The sequence below is a fragment of the Crocodylus porosus genome, unplaced genomic scaffold, assembly GCF_001723895.1.
Source record: "Crocodylus porosus isolate Cpor-Errol unplaced genomic scaffold, CroPor_comp1, whole genome shotgun sequence".
Classification (NCBI taxonomy): Eukaryota; Metazoa; Chordata; order Crocodylia; family Crocodylidae; genus Crocodylus; species Crocodylus porosus.
The window spans coordinates 78,162,310-78,179,982 of NW_017728886.1; the positions used below are offsets into that span (position 1 = coordinate 78,162,310).

Sequence of the window (17,673 nt, forward strand, 5' to 3'; positions counted from 1 at the left end):
TCTGGAACCAACTTCCAAGAGAAGTGGTGCAGGCTTCTACCGTGGGGGGTTTTAAGAGGAGGTTAGATGCACATCTTGCTGGGGTTGTTTGACCCCAGTACTCTTTCCTGCCATGGCAGGGGGTCGGACTAGATGATTTAGGCTAGATATCAGGAGGCGCTACTTCACGGTCAGGGCGGCTAGGATCTGGAACCAACTTCCAAGAGAAGTGGTGCAGGCTTCTACCGTGGGGGGTTTTAAGAGGAGTTAGATGAACACCTTGCTGGAGTCGTTTGACCCCAGTACTCTTTCCTGCCATGGCAGGGGGTCAGACAAGATGATCTACTCAGGTCCCTTCCAACCCTAGAAACTATGAAACAACAGCACATTGCCGACTCATATTCATCTTATTGTCCACTGTAAGCCCCAGGCCCTTTTCTACAGAGCTGCTGCTTAGCCACTCCATCCCCAGGCTGTAGTGGTGATTAGGATTGCTCCATCCTAAGTGTAGGACTTCATACTTGTTCTTATTGGACCTCATGAGATTTCTTTTGGCCAATTTGTCTAGGTTACTCTGAATCCCAGCCCTATCCTCCAATGTATCGACTACACCCCCAAGCTTGGTGTCATCCTGCAAACTTGCTGAGGGTGCACTCCAGCCCATCTTCCAGACCGTTAATGAATATACACAAAACAAAACCAGCCCCAGGACCAACCCCTGGGGCACTCCACTTCACACTGGCTGTGAACTAGACCTTACGTCATTGATTACTACCCGTTAAGCCTGACAATACAGCCAGGTTTCTATCTACCTTATAGTCCATTCATCCAACCTATACTTCCTCAGCTTGCTTGCAAGAATGCTACAGGACATAGTATCACTGAAGGTCCATGAAGTTGCAACAGTACAATGTTTTTGTGATACCTTGGTTTAAAAGCATTCGTGATAATTGCCATACTGTCTCTAGCTCTCCTTTCCAAGAAAGACCATTGAAAAGAGAGGTGTTAGGCCAACACGCCTAGAAAAAATTTAGATATCAAAGAATCACACTTCACATTAGGTCATGGCATAGAAATTGTATTAGTTTCAGAGCAGGAGCGTGACGCTTACCAGCGCCAATCTCCCACTCCTGCCACTGCCGCTGTGCCTCACCAGCCGCCAGAGGCATGCATTGTTCATGCAAAGATTGATACTACAAATGCTGTCTTCTGGAACCTAGTAGAGGATGGTTTAAAGTGCCACTCCTCTCACAGATTCCTCCAAGAGATCTCAATTTTTTCTCCCAAATGGTCTCCAGATGTCCAGTATCCTAACCTTTAAGTCTCATTAGACACCCAATTCCACTGATGTGATACTGCTAGGTAAGACATAACACTGTTTACATACAAAGCTATCAATATGATAACCCTCAGTACTTTGTCTCTATCAGTATGGCTAGAAAAGCATGTAACGAGATTGAAAGAACTTTACTTAAATGCTAAAAGAAAAAAAGAGACTTTATTTTCCCAGATGTATTTTTTTTTTGGTATATCTGAAGTAGTGTAGTTAGAGAACTGAAACACCTTTTTCATGGTTTAGGCAATCAGGACTCATAGTAGAGATTATATCTTTTATTAGACCAACAATATTTTTTCAAAAAAAAAAAAAAGAAGACTTTTTCATGGTTCGTTTCTTTCCATTCTGAAGACTAAAGTTTCATAAAATCTTTCAAAACTATAAAACGAGTCCCAAGGAAATGCCTATAAATATATACATATAAATACACTTTCCACATCAGTTAACTGTATTTATTTCAATGGGGTATGAAAAGTGAAGACAACCTGAGACCAAAGTAAAGTCTCATTTAAGGGCCAGAGAATTTGAGATGTCACTAGTTTTTCCTATCATGACAAAAACAACATCCCTCCCCAGCTACAGGGTAGGGAAAGATCGACATTTTTAAAGCAAAGATCTCCATCTGAACACATTTCCAAAAAGCCTTTTAAGTTTATCTGCTAAAAGAACTGTTATGTAACAGCTAAAAATCAAGCATGAAAAGCACAACTAGTAACTGATTAACATTATGAATATTTGACTAGTTTGCAGGATCTAGACAGCAGCATTCTTTCAATAATTCCCTGCAACAGAATGTTGCCTATTAACATTCTGATAATGTACTGCCTAAATTAAAAAAAAGAAAAAAAAAAAAATCAACCCACACAGACTTCTATCAAAACATAATAACTCTAGTTATGTAATGCTCTCATTTATTTCTATTCTTGTTCTCAGAAGGAATGAAAGATGAAAATTATTCTATGTCCGCACTCTATCAAAACTGCTTAGAAAACAGTAAGGTCTCTCACCTCTTTAATTTTTTATGTTCTTATCAAATTTAATTGTATTTCATATAGTGTTTTCCTCCCTCTGTTTTTTCAAGTATGAGAGGCAGTCAGCTAATTATCTAGTGCCTTAGGTATCCAACTCTGAAAATATGAATTCAAATGCGACTTGATTCACATGAAATCCACATGGTTCTCTCCCCTTAGTCAAAAACTGAAATCATTCACCAAAATGGACAACATTTTCTCAGGAGAAGCTAGACAGCAGCTAATGAAGTTTAGAATTGAAGTTTAGTGATATAACATGCCATGGTTATGCGTGTGTTTTACCCATCTCTCCCCCCACCCTGTATCATCAACTATGCACACATGCTGCATAATCAGAATTCACTGTAATAACGGAAATAATGAATTACAAGAAATGGAGTTAAAAAAGGGAACGCTACGGTGTAATTAAGGAAATCAAAAGAATACAGTTCAAGTTGCTTTGGGATGTACTGTCAGTAGAAATATCCAAATTTGCAGCCTGGGCATGCAACACATTCACTTTGAGGTAATTTGCAAGAGTTGGTATAGCAATGGGAAAGACAGAAGGATCCAGAGTGGACAGACAAGCAGCTATTCCAAGAGCAGCTGCTTGCAGTAGGTCAGTGCTGCCCAACTTTTGAGGGGCAAGGGCCACAGGACCCCCAGTAACACACTGCATGAGCAGTATACTGCATCATGCAAGCCCCACTCCTACCACAATGCATAGGCCTCCCAAAATACCCTGTAAATCCCTCTCTGCTATGTTGCACAGGCCTCCCAGCACACTGTGATAGCTATCCTCCTCTACAGACCCCCAGCATGCTGCATGAGCCACAACAGTGCCCACTGTGCCACATAAGCCCCCCCCAAAATGTGCCATGTAAGCCTCCCAGATAAACTGTGCAAACTCTCCTACCACACCACATGGAACCCCAACATGCCATGGGAGCCCCTCCTGCTGCACCACAGACATGCCAGGTCACAGAGGTGCCCTGCATGTGCAGATAAATTGTGTGCCCCACCCCATACTTTACACCCTGCACCACCCTTGCCCGTTCTTTGCCCCTACAGACAGGGGATAACTCCTACTGCACTACACCAGCATGGATACTAAATAGGGTCAATGGATCCTTCTGAGCCGTCCAGCCATGGGCTCTTTCAACCCCCAAAACTGCACTGCTCTGCCCCCACTCCAAGGAAGGGGGCAGGGAGTGGAAACTGGAGGAAGAATGGGGTACTGGCTGAAGCTGCAAAAATCAAATGGGGGGTGACCCCCCAGAGACTACAAGTGGCCCAGAGGTGCCATTTGCTATAGCATTACATGCTGTAGGGCTGTCCACCTCACTTGTAGTCAATGAGGAAACAAACAACAGCCCAGTTGCTTCCACAAAGAAGCAACCCTCAATAGATGAAGACAGATAATACCAACCCCAGTATTATTTTATCCGTTTCCACACACCCTCCACAGAGTAATTCCACACAAGATTTGAATACCACATTTTCTCACATATAACACACACCTTTCTCCCCAAAATCAGCCACCCCAAAAATTGTATGCATGTATGTAGTGGGAAAGCTGATTTTGGATAGAAGCACAGTGCTTTGATTCCTACTGTACAGTGCAGCAGCTGTGACATTACTATTCAAGTGCCAAAGAGAATGAGTTAACAGCTCATTGTTAACAGCTGTGGAGTGAAGAACAATTGTCCCTCCTTTTTGCTATTTTAATAATCTTGATGTTCCAATAATCAAGTTAACCTTTCTTAGGACAATTTTGTTGTCTGGGAGCGCTCCTGGTTTCTCTCCTATTTTACAGGCCTGGAGACTCTTTAGCTCTTTTCAGAATTATAGATTCACTTCTGAAGGCCAATCTTCAGCAGCAGCTAGGGCTTCAGATTTAGTTAAGCAGGAAGAGGGTGAATCAGCTGAAGATTAGACTCTGTCCCTACTCTATGCAGCTATAATTCTGGAAAAATCTTTTCTTTCTTTATTCTGCTTTCCTAGGAGCAATGTGTGTATTATATTCTTGAACATGTTGTACATGAGAAAATATGGTAAGTTACTCTGATATGGGGCTGTACATCAGTTGTCTTCTCCCTGTTTACACAATTGTGACTGTATTGTGGATCTAGCCCTCTAAGTCTAGAAATCCATCTATTAGAAACTACTAAAGTATAAATTTAAAAATACATGTACAATGCAGGAGAATGGATTATGTCACTTCCAACCCAAACAATTAAACAAATTAAAATATATAAACAACCATGACTATTTTCATATTATCATCACCCTATCTTTGCCAACTTTCCTCTAAAAAACAAACAATCTATAACTATTAAAATGCCACCATGGGCACAACTGAGCTGGATCTCTCTGTGTTTACTGATTGCTATGGGACTTATTCTCAGACTCTGGAAGGACACAAATAGTCCCCCTATAAAGAAATTTATTAATGTCATCATGGTATAATTGATTTTTTTTCTATAATAGAAAAAGCATTAGGAATATTTCTAAAATTTGTAAAGAACCCAAAGTTCAATTTTTAAAATGGTATGACAAAAGAAAATATATAACAGGTTTTCACAGAGTTTTCCCCCCTTGAAGCTACAGAAGTATACATGACATTTCAGGGGTAACAGACAATAAAACACACAGGGGTAGTTAGCTGTAGTAACTTAATAATATCTCTTCTAGTTTAGGGTTGGTTTATTTAGCAAGTGAAAAAATATATAAATCAACTTTAACATAGCCTTAAATAGTTTTCATAATATTTGTAAGTATATACATATCTAAAGTTTTATTTAACTACTGTACTTGAAGCTGGGAAATTTCAAGAAAGGTGCATATAAATTACTGTGTATAATTATGATGTAGGTTGTATATACATTTTTAAATCAGTGCTCGTGGTGTTTGTACTAAGCAGTCTGTATCGGTTAAACTTTTATTTTACAATTTTGCCTTCAAATTTTATTTTCTAATGTAAACCATTTGTTCTATGGCAAATATGTTACATCAGAAGCAACCTAAGCCAAATGTACAAAATAACTCTAGTTTTTACACACTCTCCCTTGAAACTTCTGTGGATTGTGGAACTGTTCTCACTGCATCATGGGTGAGCTCCTCACATGGTACAGAGATTTCAATGGGAACATGCTAATATGCACATGCTGAAGATTTGACCCCATACCGATGCAGCTCTGATAAATTTATCCCTACATATTAAAAAATACTCTACCAAAAATACAGCAAAACCTTGTTATTACAATGTTAAGCAGTATGTTAAGAACTGGCTATATATTCATGAAGCATTATATTCTCATGTGGAAAAAGCAAGAAATTACTGGAACATGATTGGGGCGGGCAATTATTTCAGGCGGAGGGCCACTTACTGCATTTTGGCAGGCCACTGAGGGCAGCCAGGGGCAGATAAATATTAATTTTCTTAATTTTGGGGGGCCCCACAGGCCGGATAGAATGGCCTGGCGGGCTGCATCTGGCCCCCAGGCTGCATTTTGCCTACCTCTGCTCTAATGCCTGCCTGCTCAGGGTCCTATGCCACTAATGCCATATAATAAAATGAAGTTTCAAAACACCAGGGAAAAAGAAAGAATCAGATACACATTCCCCATACAAATAATAGAATCATAGAAAATTAAGATTGGAAGGGACCTCAGGAGATCTAGGAACTTCCCCAACTATACCATCCCAGCCAAGGCTTTGTCCAGCCTAGTCTTAAAAACCATTAAGGATGGAGATTCTACCACCTCTCTGGGTAACCTGTTCCAGTGCTTTACTACCTGCCTAGTGAGAATTTTTTTCATAATATCTAACCTAAATTTCCCTTGCTACGACTTCAGGCCTATGGTGGCTTACAGGCATGGAAAATACTCCCCCCCTCCCCCAAACAAAACAGTGCTTTACTTTCAGCTTGGCATGCCCCTGTACCAATTGCAGCACATGCCCAGAAGAGGCATTGCATCAGTTCAGCCCAGCGGACCCAGCATCTGTATAGCTCCTGTGCTTCAGAGGGATTTTTGGTGCTTTTATCTAATAACTGATTGAATCAGCTATTAAAGTCTCAGAAAGCTCAGCTGAAGAGCTTGAGCTATAAAGATGCTGGGGAGTTGGGTCAAACTGATGTGATGCCTCTTCCAGTGAAGTGCTGGGGGGTTTTTCCCCCACATCTGTCAGCACCCATTGCTCCTTTCTCTGTTATCTGCCACCACTGAGAACAGTTAGATGTTCCTCTTTGGAACACCCCCCTCAGGTAGTTGAAGGCTGTTATTAAATGCCTCCCAAGTCTTTTCTTCTCCAGACTAAATAATCACAATTTCCTCAGCCTCTCAAATCATATGCCCCAACCCCCTAACCATTTTCGTTGGCCTCCACTAGACTCTCTCCAATTTGTCCACATCCTTTCTGTAACGGGGGCCCAGATGTGGCCTCACTAGTGCTAAATAGAGAGAAAGTATCACTTCTCTTGATCTGCTGGCAGTGCTCCTACTAATGCAGCCCAGTATGCCGTTAGCCTTCTTTGCAATAGGCACACTGTTAGCTCATATTCAGCTTATGGTCCACTATAACCCCAGGTCCTTTTCTGATGCTTGTTGATGTGGAAGTAAAATTACAATAAATATTAGTGCTTTGAATGCAAAATATAGAGCATTAGCGCTTAAACTGACAGACTGTATGTTATACACTTATTTTAAAAAGTGCACAAACTACGTAACTTTGTCTGAGATAGAAATCTACCACCTACATGAGAAAAGTACACTGTTTTATTTAAATAAACTGATTTAGATACACATTTAGTTAAATATGTGTAATCCTTTTGTGTAGCCCCCCCCATCCTCATTTAAATGCCATATCTAATTAATGAGTAATTCCCTGTTCAATTCAAGTTAAATCAATTAGACTGCTTTAATTAAATCATACAGCTATCACCTGTAGCTCAGCAAATAGCACTTCCACCCTGCTCTTATCTCAGCACACACGTCCAAATGAACCTCTTTCTTTGGAGTCTTGCTTTACTGGTAAATTAAAGAACAAACATAAATCTCAGCCTGAGCTTTCTTCTCAATGGCCATTTCTAAGATTTCTTGCTATAAACCTCACTGGCATTCCCACAGTTTCCACTTGCCTAAGAGGGAAACTCGCTCTTTTTATCTCGTAGGATCAGTTAGTAAGACCTCTTAATTTGGCAGCCAGGATCTACATCTTCATACAGAGTGATAGATGCTCTGCTTTCCATTGCCTCTGTTTCTCAAGGAAACTAACCAAGTATAAGTGGCACTGATCTAACTTTAAAATTTATGCTCAGAAAAATTTTTAAAGGTAAATTTGCCTTGAATATAAATATGAATTTCTACTTTAATTTTCTCTCTGAAATTCAGTGAATCTTCAGCCCTGCAAGACCCCAAGCTGCCTTTTCAGTGTAAGAGACAAAGCAATCTTGCTGATCCATGCAGTTAAAGATATGCTTTGGCTTGTTTATTCATAACTACTTACACATTTTGCTATACAAAATGGCTCTCCTGTATTTTTAGTAAAGTCCACTTGAACACAGAAGAACATCTCATATGTTTCTAATTCCATATATATGATAACGCAACAGTAAGTCATAGCCTTGTCTACTGAAATCATCCCATAGAGCAAACCTTCAAAAAGATTAGAACACCTGTCACACAATTGCTGGTCAAAAAACCAAGAGACTGAGAAATTAATCCAAAAGATAAAAATCAACGGTGGAAAAAAGAGATACACACATTGTTTCTTATGAGTGTAGGCATTACTAAGTCTAGTAATTTAAAAAAGCCTCTCTTTTCAAGTAAATAAGAATCATGATACGGTAGTTCTGAGTTTGATATGCTCAAAAAAAATCAGTTGAGACGTCTCTCTCTTTATTACAGTACATGGAGATTGAATTCATTGACTGTCCACTGTTAGTCACGAATAGATGTTCAAGTGGGATGGAAATGCAAACTCTCTTACACACTTCATAGTCTTTTTACATAAAAGATAAAAAGCTCAGTTAATGAAAATACGGCAATCTTAGAAATATAAAGACCTGCTTTTGTAAAGGATGCCGTGTTTGGTACCACAGCTAAGATATTATTTCTTCATGTTCCCAAAAGATTTCTACTCATGGTGTTTTCTTCTCTGTATTCAGCAATTAACACCTCTGGTAGCTTAATGGATACTAGCAGTTTATTTCCGTTTAATCTATTTTAGCTGGTACCAGAGGAAGCATGTTTTTGGCTTATTAAACAGGAATTAAATCCACATCGTGTTAATGAGAACTGTATCACACACTAAAATTACTTTTCCTTAGGTCTTAATATAGAGCAAGAAACAAAACACTTATCAAGAAACCAGTTAGATCAACATTCTTAATAACAGCTGAATATTGATCAAGTAGCCAAAGAGCAAGTGTATATTGACATCAAAATGTATATACATTTATCTTCTAGAAGGAGAAAATGATCAACTCACTATTCTGGAAATTTCAAAGGAATCACAATGTACTTCTGTAAAGGCAAGAGTGCATTCTAAGAGCATGGCATGTTCATTTGCTGCATTATTTAGGTATTTAAGGATTTGGAAAGGTAGGCTCCTGGATAATTCACTGACACACTGGACAATCTCAAGGACCATCTTGCTAGAACTCCAAAATATTGCATTCTTCTATACCAATTATATATATTTGCACTCTCCCATGCTATACCAAACACCCTATACTTTAAGCCAGCGACTCTCAGCCAGGATTTATGAGATCCTTCCAAGTATGCAATGGCACCTGGGTCCTGTACCGGAAGGTATGTGATAACTCCCCTTCCTGCCAGGTGCCCCAACAGTCCAATGAAAAGTGGCACCTGCAGCCATTCCCTGCCCACCCCGCTCCTCCCCACAGCAGCCCCTGTGCTCCTAGCAGGACACTCTGCCATGCATGTGGGTAGGAAGATGTGGGGGCACACTTTTCAGCCCAGCTCATGCCCCAGGGCTGATGGGAGGGGCCACAGGTACACATGGCTCCAGTCACGAGCTTACTGCAGTCACAAGAGGAACCACTGTGGAGGCAGGGGCCACGTTTTCCCCCTAAGGTACTGACCAGGGGCAGGACGAAGGCAGTGGGGTATGACCTTGCTCTCAGTTGGTACCAGCCCCAGGTCAGTGGTTCTCAGCCAGGGTGCTACTAAACTTCAAAGTTATATAAGAGTGCCTTGAGGCTACAAATGTTGAGAACCACTGCTGTAAGCCATGACTTTTATTGGACTATCTTTTTCTTTTCGCCAACTCTCATATACCAACAACTCTCTTCTAATTCTTCTACCAAGTCATCTATCCTTGTTTCTTTCTTCCTGTTCCCCTCCCAAAATACTCCTTTCAAGCATTCTCCTTTTTCCTGGCTATTTCCCACCTTTTTCCAGGTACTACACATTTCCTTTGGGTTCAATGTCTATTTCCTTCTTCGTGCATTTCTCAGTCATGCTACAATGCTCCTTCTTTGATCATCTTCTTCAGATTCAGCTCATGAAACCAGAGACTAAGGATAGTCTCTCAAGCTTGGGCTCTTACCTGCTAAGCTACCCTTGCTCTTCTCTCCTTCCCCATGTATCAAAGTGCCATGTAGGGATGATCTCCCTTTTTTTATGCTCCTAGAGTACAGGATTTAATCTTTATGGCCGGGATAGTTAGGAAAGTCCTTGGGGACACCACCTGCACTTTCCACTCAATTTCCAGTGGCAGTGACAATGCCTCCCACACTTCAGTGGCAGTGATGGCATCTCCTATCCATCCCCCTCCCCACTGAATAAGGCAGCAGTATGCAACCTATCCTCCCCTCCCCCCCTCAGCAAAAAGGGCAATCTGCCTTTCAGGAGCTCGGATAGTGAAAGGACAGACTGCCTATTCTCTGCACAGGGGTTGCATCAAGGGAGCGCCCATTATTAATACTAGCATCTGCATGTTATCTAGTTGGGTTCCTAGGCTGGGCCCATTGCACTTTTTTCCTGTCACACTCAAGAGTACTCTATTTAAATGGTGTCGGCAGAGGTCCTTCTTGGATTAATATCTTATTGACATGGGATAATCTTTGCTTCTTGTTAGTGCTATTTCAGACTGTGCAAACTCAAACAGCAACACTGCAGTTGTTACATGTGGGCCAAATCTGCATATTTACTTGCAACCATTAGTGGTACAAACATCATTTCTTACCATGAAAGCTGCCTGAAATGCCTATTTTAACCCAGTTTTGACTCAGCCTGTCATACTCAGTGCACAAGTAATACTGACTTGGTACCACATACGTGGATCAAAAAAAGATTAAGATACTAGTAGAACGATCCTACTGCAGATCTTTCCTTACCTGCATTCCTCTCATTTTCTGGAACCGTGCTATTGTGTCACTGATGGTATAGACACGGACATGGCCCATGTGTAGCTTCCCGGAAGGATAGGGGAACATGGAAAGCACGTAAAACTTTGGTTTTGATTTCTAGAGAGAACAACAAAAATCAAACCCATGCCAGCTAGTATTTTATGAAATAATATCAAATGAATACATTAAAAATTACACAGCTTGCATATAATTTCTCTTCTAGAAATAATTTTATTTGCTTATCTTCTTTTGTTTGCGAATAAACAGTAAAACTAATGAGAAGAAGAATGTTTATTAAGGTACTAGAGAGAAATTAGCTTCTCAGTAATAGATTTTATTAAATATTACAGCAACACTAAGAATGGAACAATGTATTATTAAAAATAACCCTGAGAGCTTTGCATATTTATAATGCTTTCCAGACTGTCATCAGATACCAAAAAGGTATGCGTTTAAACTAATGCTTCCTGACACACACAGTTTTCATCTTTATTTTATTCTCCTTGGAATCCAAGTCACCTCTCTCATTTTTACGATAATTTTTCTAAATCCTATTTCCTATCAAAATCAGGCAGCTCAGAAGGGAAAACAAGAGAAGCAAGCAAGGAGGAAGAATGAAATTTTATAGCTCTATGAGTGAGCATAAGTGAGAAAAAGGTAAACACCCAAAGTGACAAGGGAGCCATATATTTGCATACTTAAATCGTTTTCCATGACTTTTTGCAGCATGGAGAAGATATTGTAAGTCACTCATTATTCTTGGGAAGCTTTCAATTATAGCAAAATTCCAAGAAAAAAGGGTTCCCTAAATGCAGATTTAGCATAGCCCCTTAGGGGGACAACAGAATTTGTAACAGATCAAGCTGGCTTTTTAGAACACCAATTCCTAAGTTTACAAACTCAAACAACTTGTGTTTGTAATTTTGTAAGCATTCACAGGGAAACTAACCTTATCAGACCTACAAAATACTTTATTCCAAAAATGAGTCTCTATTATCAAGGGCCCACTCAGATCTCCCTAAATCATAGAACCACACAAATGATTTAGATTTACTACAGAACTAAACCAGAACCCCTGACTATCTAGTATTGATTCTTACAGTATATTCCAATGCTTTGGTCAGGCAAGTTTTAAAAAAAGTCTCAAACAATGGTGCTTCTACCATTTCCTTTGGGAGACTTTCACAACACAGCAGATGTAACACTTGAGAAAATATTTCTTCTATTTGGCCTAAACTGTACTTCATTTAACTGTTTCTCTCTACCATCCTAAGCACTAGAAAGAAAAATTGTTTACTTCCTTCTAACTACTGCATACAATTAACACATTCACTTTTGGAAGTCTTATCTCACTATCACTTACATACAGACATGCTAGTAGTAGTCCCAAAGGAATGAATGGGCCTTATATGTAAATTCAAGCATGTAAGTGCTGGAAAGATATGGGCCTTGTCATCTGTATATGCTGATTACATGGTGATCCTTCTCCAGGTTCATCCATCTGGGGACTCCATGCAAAGGTTCAGTATTGGGTCCCTACTCTTCATTAGGCCACCAATCTAATTAGCGCAACGAAATCAATCTCTGCTTGTCATTTTCACAGCTGTTAATGCAATGCGATCCCTGGCTGGATCAGATCAATGCCCATGCAATTGCAGGCTTTGCACTACCCTAATGCCAACCCTGGAAGAATCCCTGTACCTGAACAGTCTCTCACCAAAGTCAACAGATGTCCCCTCTGGATGGAGCAACTTCTGCACTCAGTCATAACATAGAACTGGCCCCTAGTTTTTAGTCCTCAAAGACTCTACTGGCACTGGAATTATTTTACTTACTTTTCTCTAATTTTCCACCAGTTAACTGGCCTCTTTTTGGAACTGAGAAGCATCCCTGTCAGAAGGAATCTCATTTTCTTTGCCCTTACAGGAATTGCAGGCCACATAATTTATTGTCCATTGTTATCCCTCATGCTCAGTCACTTTTACTGCTTTATAGAATTAATCCTAAGAGTGGCAAAAATCCCAAGTGAAATCTGCATATATTAAAAGATGCATATGCACCATCTGAAGGTAAACATGTATTGGAAGATCCATATGCACCATCTGAAAGCAAACTTTATTTAGATACATGAAATGAGAGTGTAACTGTCTATCAAGAAGCTGTGCGAATTAGCAAATCTATTGCCCGTTTTCTCCATTACTGTCTCATTGTCAATAAAAATTCTTAGGAACACTGTGTTGTCAACATCATTTTCATACAGTCTTGGTGATCACTTTAAGACACCCATTTTATTTCATTCTGGCTTTCTTTTGGGAGAGGCTTATTTGCTCTATTATTGCTTCCTGGGCAGCATGTCTCAGGAACATTTTGAGTTTTAATTTGTATATTATACATGAACACATATACACACATACTTGGTAACAGTACTGAAAATAAATATTTTAGTTTTACTGAAGGCAATTTTTTAAATCTGTTAAAACACACTACCTCGGAGCCACAGAGTCAGAAATTAATTTGCTCTTTGTCAATTCTATTCTGTCTTTACTTCATGGATTATTTTATTACAGCTGTTACAAATACCCTATTGCCCTATGTACTTCTGATGAATAGATTACATTTGAGGGGGAACATTTAAAAAAAAACAACCTATATTAAAGTGTTCAACACATTTTCAAAATATACTTCACCTCAAAAAACGAAAAAAAATAAGCTTGACAAATTTCTCATAATGCTTACATCTGTTTCTGAAATTTTGCAGAACTGTTCCTTTATTCTTGGAAACCACCATTTTTCCACTCTCTTTCTTGTCTCCCGTGTATAGTTGCTTTCCCACTTCCCTGTCTCGCTGTAAATAGATCTGATACATCCTGGAGCCAGTGTCTTTTGCCATTTAATTAAACCCCTGAATCCAGTTAGCTGCCTTTTTAGACTTGAGGAAGAAACACCAAATCTCTTCCAAACAGGCTGCATTCTTTAAGATACAATGTCCAATCTGAAAAATACAAACATATAAATTGTAGTCATTTTATAAAACAGTGCTAACAAGAGCAGAAACTTACATAACAATTTTGTTGTTTAATTGTTCTGGCGTGGTTTAAAGATCAACATAATACTTGTGTTCTATCTCCAGAAGCCTATATTGTTAACAACTTCATTTTTTAATAATTAGCTGCAAGTCTAGATAGAGGGGACCAACATGAAACTAGTATGGCAATACTAGATTACTAGACGATGAAATGCTTCTACTCAACTTAACCTAAAATCAGCATCAACTTAGTGATATTTTACACATTTGAGATGACAGAATGGGGAAGAGGTGATCTTGATATTTTAAGAGTGATTTTGGATGAGGGCACAGGAAGGAGAGAACTGGGAAACAATCTCATATGAACTTATTGATGTTGCTGAAAAGACATGGAGTTCAACAAATCAAGAAAATAAAGTAATGAGCCCAATTCTCTTATCAAGCAACAGGCAAGTGCTGGAAAAGTACTCTTCATGCACTTTTGGAGGCCTACTTATCACAGAACCCAGAGATGTGAAAGATATAGTCCCTCCTTAGACTATACAGCATGGTAATTTTGGTAGTGGTAGAAGCTTTTCCTGCTTCTTTTTGGAGGAAAAAATCTGAAAAACCCCTCTCGCTACCAGGAAGTTTTTCCAAATAAATACTCATAAATATTCATTTTAGGTGTTTCCCTTTTTTAAAATGTCATCCCATTATTCCTACTGATGTCCTTTGTTCCATGTCACTTCTCTATCGTTAGGCCTGATCTACACTCAAATTTTAACAGTCTTAACTATTCCAATGTTTTAACTGTAATAACAATATCAATGCATGGCCTAGTGTTAACACAGTTATCCTAATTTAAGAGCACCTGTCGCCAGTATAAGCTTTTTCCATTTCCCATGCATGAATTATTGCTATAAAGCATATAAGCTCTGAGCACTGACAACAACAAGTATCTGCAGTAATACATCTCTGTCATCTATGGCTATGAACAGATGTTGCCCTTGTTGCAGGAGACAATGTTTTTTTTTCAGGACGATGTGCAAGTATTCAGACATCCTTGCCACTCATTGCGGGACAAACCCCCCAAAAGGTTCACAGAATATGGGGAACTAACACTTTGTGCCCCCACTATTGTGACAGACATCTGTATGGTCATCTCACCATATTATCACAGGACTGGTAGATCAGTCAGTCCTCCAGATATCGCACAATGTATCGCTTCAGCCCCAATCCTGGACCTTTTTTAACTCTGCAGAATTGCATTTCTTCTTTGTCTTCTATTGGGAAGGCCCCACAAGCTCTTTTAAGCCATCTTCACAGATGCAAATCTTGTCCTGATGATTTCCGTCACGGAAATCTGAGCTCCCTCTAACGTGTTTATGTTCTTCTGGTAATAAACACAGTACCGCACTAAATGCAACATTACAATTGTACACATGAACCATGCTAAGAATATAATGATTCATCAAGTTACACCGGAACGGGCAATTATTTTTGGTGGAGGGCCGCTTACCCAGTTTTGGCAGGCTGTCGAGGGTTGCATGTGTAGCTCCGCCCCTTGACAAGTGCCCCAACCCCGGTCACCACCTTAGGACCAATGTCCCAATGTCTTGGGACCAGTGTGTCCAGGGCTAGCACCAGCGAGGCCCAGAGCGGGGCACGGGCTGGCAGGGGTCTGTGGACCTGGTCTGGGCTGCACCAGCAGGGAGAGGGGGGAGTATTTTGCCCGCCCCCAGGTTATACCTATGTAGCCCAAATGACACTGGCCATTTTGCTGCACAGCAAACTTACTTCTAAGGGTTTTTTCTTATCTTGATTCAGGCCTTTTTCTCCATGGCTGTTTCCCAGATTCTCTGTGATACTGGGGGCCACTGAGCTGCTGAAGTGTTTATTTAGACTGGTGATTCCCAAACATTTTTAGATTCAAGGCACCCTTGTTAATTTGGAGGCATCCCTCGGAATGTGCCAACTCTTAGTTTTCACTCATTTCTTGACTATGGAAAAAAAATAGAAGTTTTTTCTGCTGCAAAAAACTCAAAAAGACCACAGAAAAAGTCAGGAACCTGTAGCATTAAAAAACTCTATTTGAAATCTCTGGGTTTACCTTGTGAATCATATTTGTACATCTACCAGTGCTATTATTGCGTAGCAATCCAGGGCACCCTTGAAAGGATCTCACAGCACCCCAGGGTGCCACAGGGCATTCCTAGGGTACCCTGGTCAAGAATCATCGATTTAAACAAATCATTTGCATGGAGGACACAGAGACTGACTATCCAAACCCTCCAAGCTATTTAGGTGCTTAACTCCCACTGAAATCAACAAGAATTGGGTAAGACTTATGAGGACAGGCTGAAGGAACTAGGGTTATTTAGCCTACAAAGAGGAGACTTGGATTTGACAACAGTCTTTACATCCCTGAAGGACCCTTGCGGAGAGAATGGAGATGGGCTGTTTGTTCTCTGTGACTGTAGGGGCCAGGACTAGGGGTAATGGCCTCAAGCTGCAGCAGGGGAAATTCAGGTTGGCAATTAGGAGGAACTATCTGACAAGGAGGGTGGGTCAAGCATTGGAACAGGCCCCTAGAGAAACTGTGAAATCTTCATCCTTGGGAGTTTTCAAACACAGGCTGCACAGACATTTAACTGGGATGGCTTAGTCAGGCCTACTGGACACATGTCGGTAGCACAGACCTTGTCCCCACAGAACAAGAGTTAGCTCCCAGTGTTAATGCAGGTGGCTATTAGATAGTGCCACTTTAATCCTTGGGACAGAAGCAAAGAAAATCAGGGATGAAAGTGAATTCAAAACAAGTACACATAGGGTGGATGCTGAGCAGAGCTCCTGAGGGAGTCCAAGCAGCCAGTGGCCGAGAGACATTTATGGACAAGGGAAGGGAAGCACCCCGGGGTCCTCCTGCCAGAATCTCCTACCCGGTCTGGCAGGCAGCTAGTTGGGCTGGGGGGTTGAGCAGGAGACCCAGGACTCGGCAGGCGCAGGTGGGGAGTCCGCCCGTGGAAAGGGACGGGACAGGGGCTAGCACGGCTTAGTCAGAGAGCAGAGCCGGGCGGCCTCGTGAGGCCCCATCCAGCCCTACTCCCACTCCGCGCCACCCAGACCCAAGGTAGCCCCAGACTCCGACCGAGGGGCTCACGGGGCGCTGGGCCGGGGCCACGGCAGCCCCCGCCCGCCGCATTAAGGCCGGGCCCGGCTCCAGGGAGGAGCTGCCGTTACCTGAGCTGGGACGGTCGCGGGTTGCGAGTCCTGGGCCCTCACGCACCACCAACTTCCGCTTCAGTGCCGGGCGCTGCCATATTTGATTCAACCGCCACCAGCACACGCACTCCAACGCCGGAAGAGCGGGCTCCGCGCAGACGCATTACAGCAGCTGAGGGGAAGGGGCGTGGCCTCAGGCGGGGCGAGAGTCCCTGAAGCCGCGCCCCTCTGGCGGAGCCTGGCGGCTTTGGCGGTGGCGCCTTGTGCCTCTGAACTTGACCGATAAGAGACGCTGCGAGGGCCCACGGGGGACTGCGGGCACAGCTAGGCCCGGCCCCGCCAGTTCCTCACCCAACACCTCTGCCACCTGCGTTCCAACGGGGCGGTGGTTTTCAGCCCCAGTCTAGGAGCAGGACGTTAGGTGATGAGAGGCAAGACGATTGGCCACCCTCGTCCTTTGATCACTAATGCAGCTTTGTAAGCAAAAAAGCCAGGAGCCCCACAAATGTCGCACCTGACCTGACACGTCTTTCTCACCTACCGCCTGCCCTCGTGCCTGGCTGCCCGCTCACACTCTCAGTCCCCGTAGGCACCCCACACACAACCCCAGCCACCCTGATGGGTTGGTCTGCCAGTCCCTGGCAGTACATCTGCAGACATCTGGCTGCCCTCAAATAAACAGGCCAGTGGTTCTCCACCTTTTCAGACATGAGGCGCCCCTCTGGATATGCCAGCTCTTCGT

General features: G+C 41.8%; 1 protein-coding gene across 1 annotated transcript in view; it reads right to left on the minus strand.

The window, feature by feature from the left end:
* The window catches only part of LARS2 (leucyl-tRNA synthetase 2, mitochondrial), a 126,570-nt gene extending 109,501 nt beyond the window's left edge, over positions 1–17,069 (minus strand). Inside the window, exons 1-3 of the mRNA XM_019537246.1 lie at positions 16,950–17,069; positions 13,439–13,694; positions 10,691–10,819 (exon numbers count right to left, since the gene is read on the minus strand). Coding sequence (XP_019392791.1) covers positions 10,691–10,819; positions 13,439–13,672 — 363 coding nt within the window. The 5' untranslated portion in view covers positions 13,673–13,694; positions 16,950–17,069. The remainder of the gene's footprint in view (positions 1–10,690; positions 10,820–13,438; positions 13,695–16,949) is intronic.
* Between the last annotated feature and the right edge of the window lie 604 nt (positions 17,070–17,673).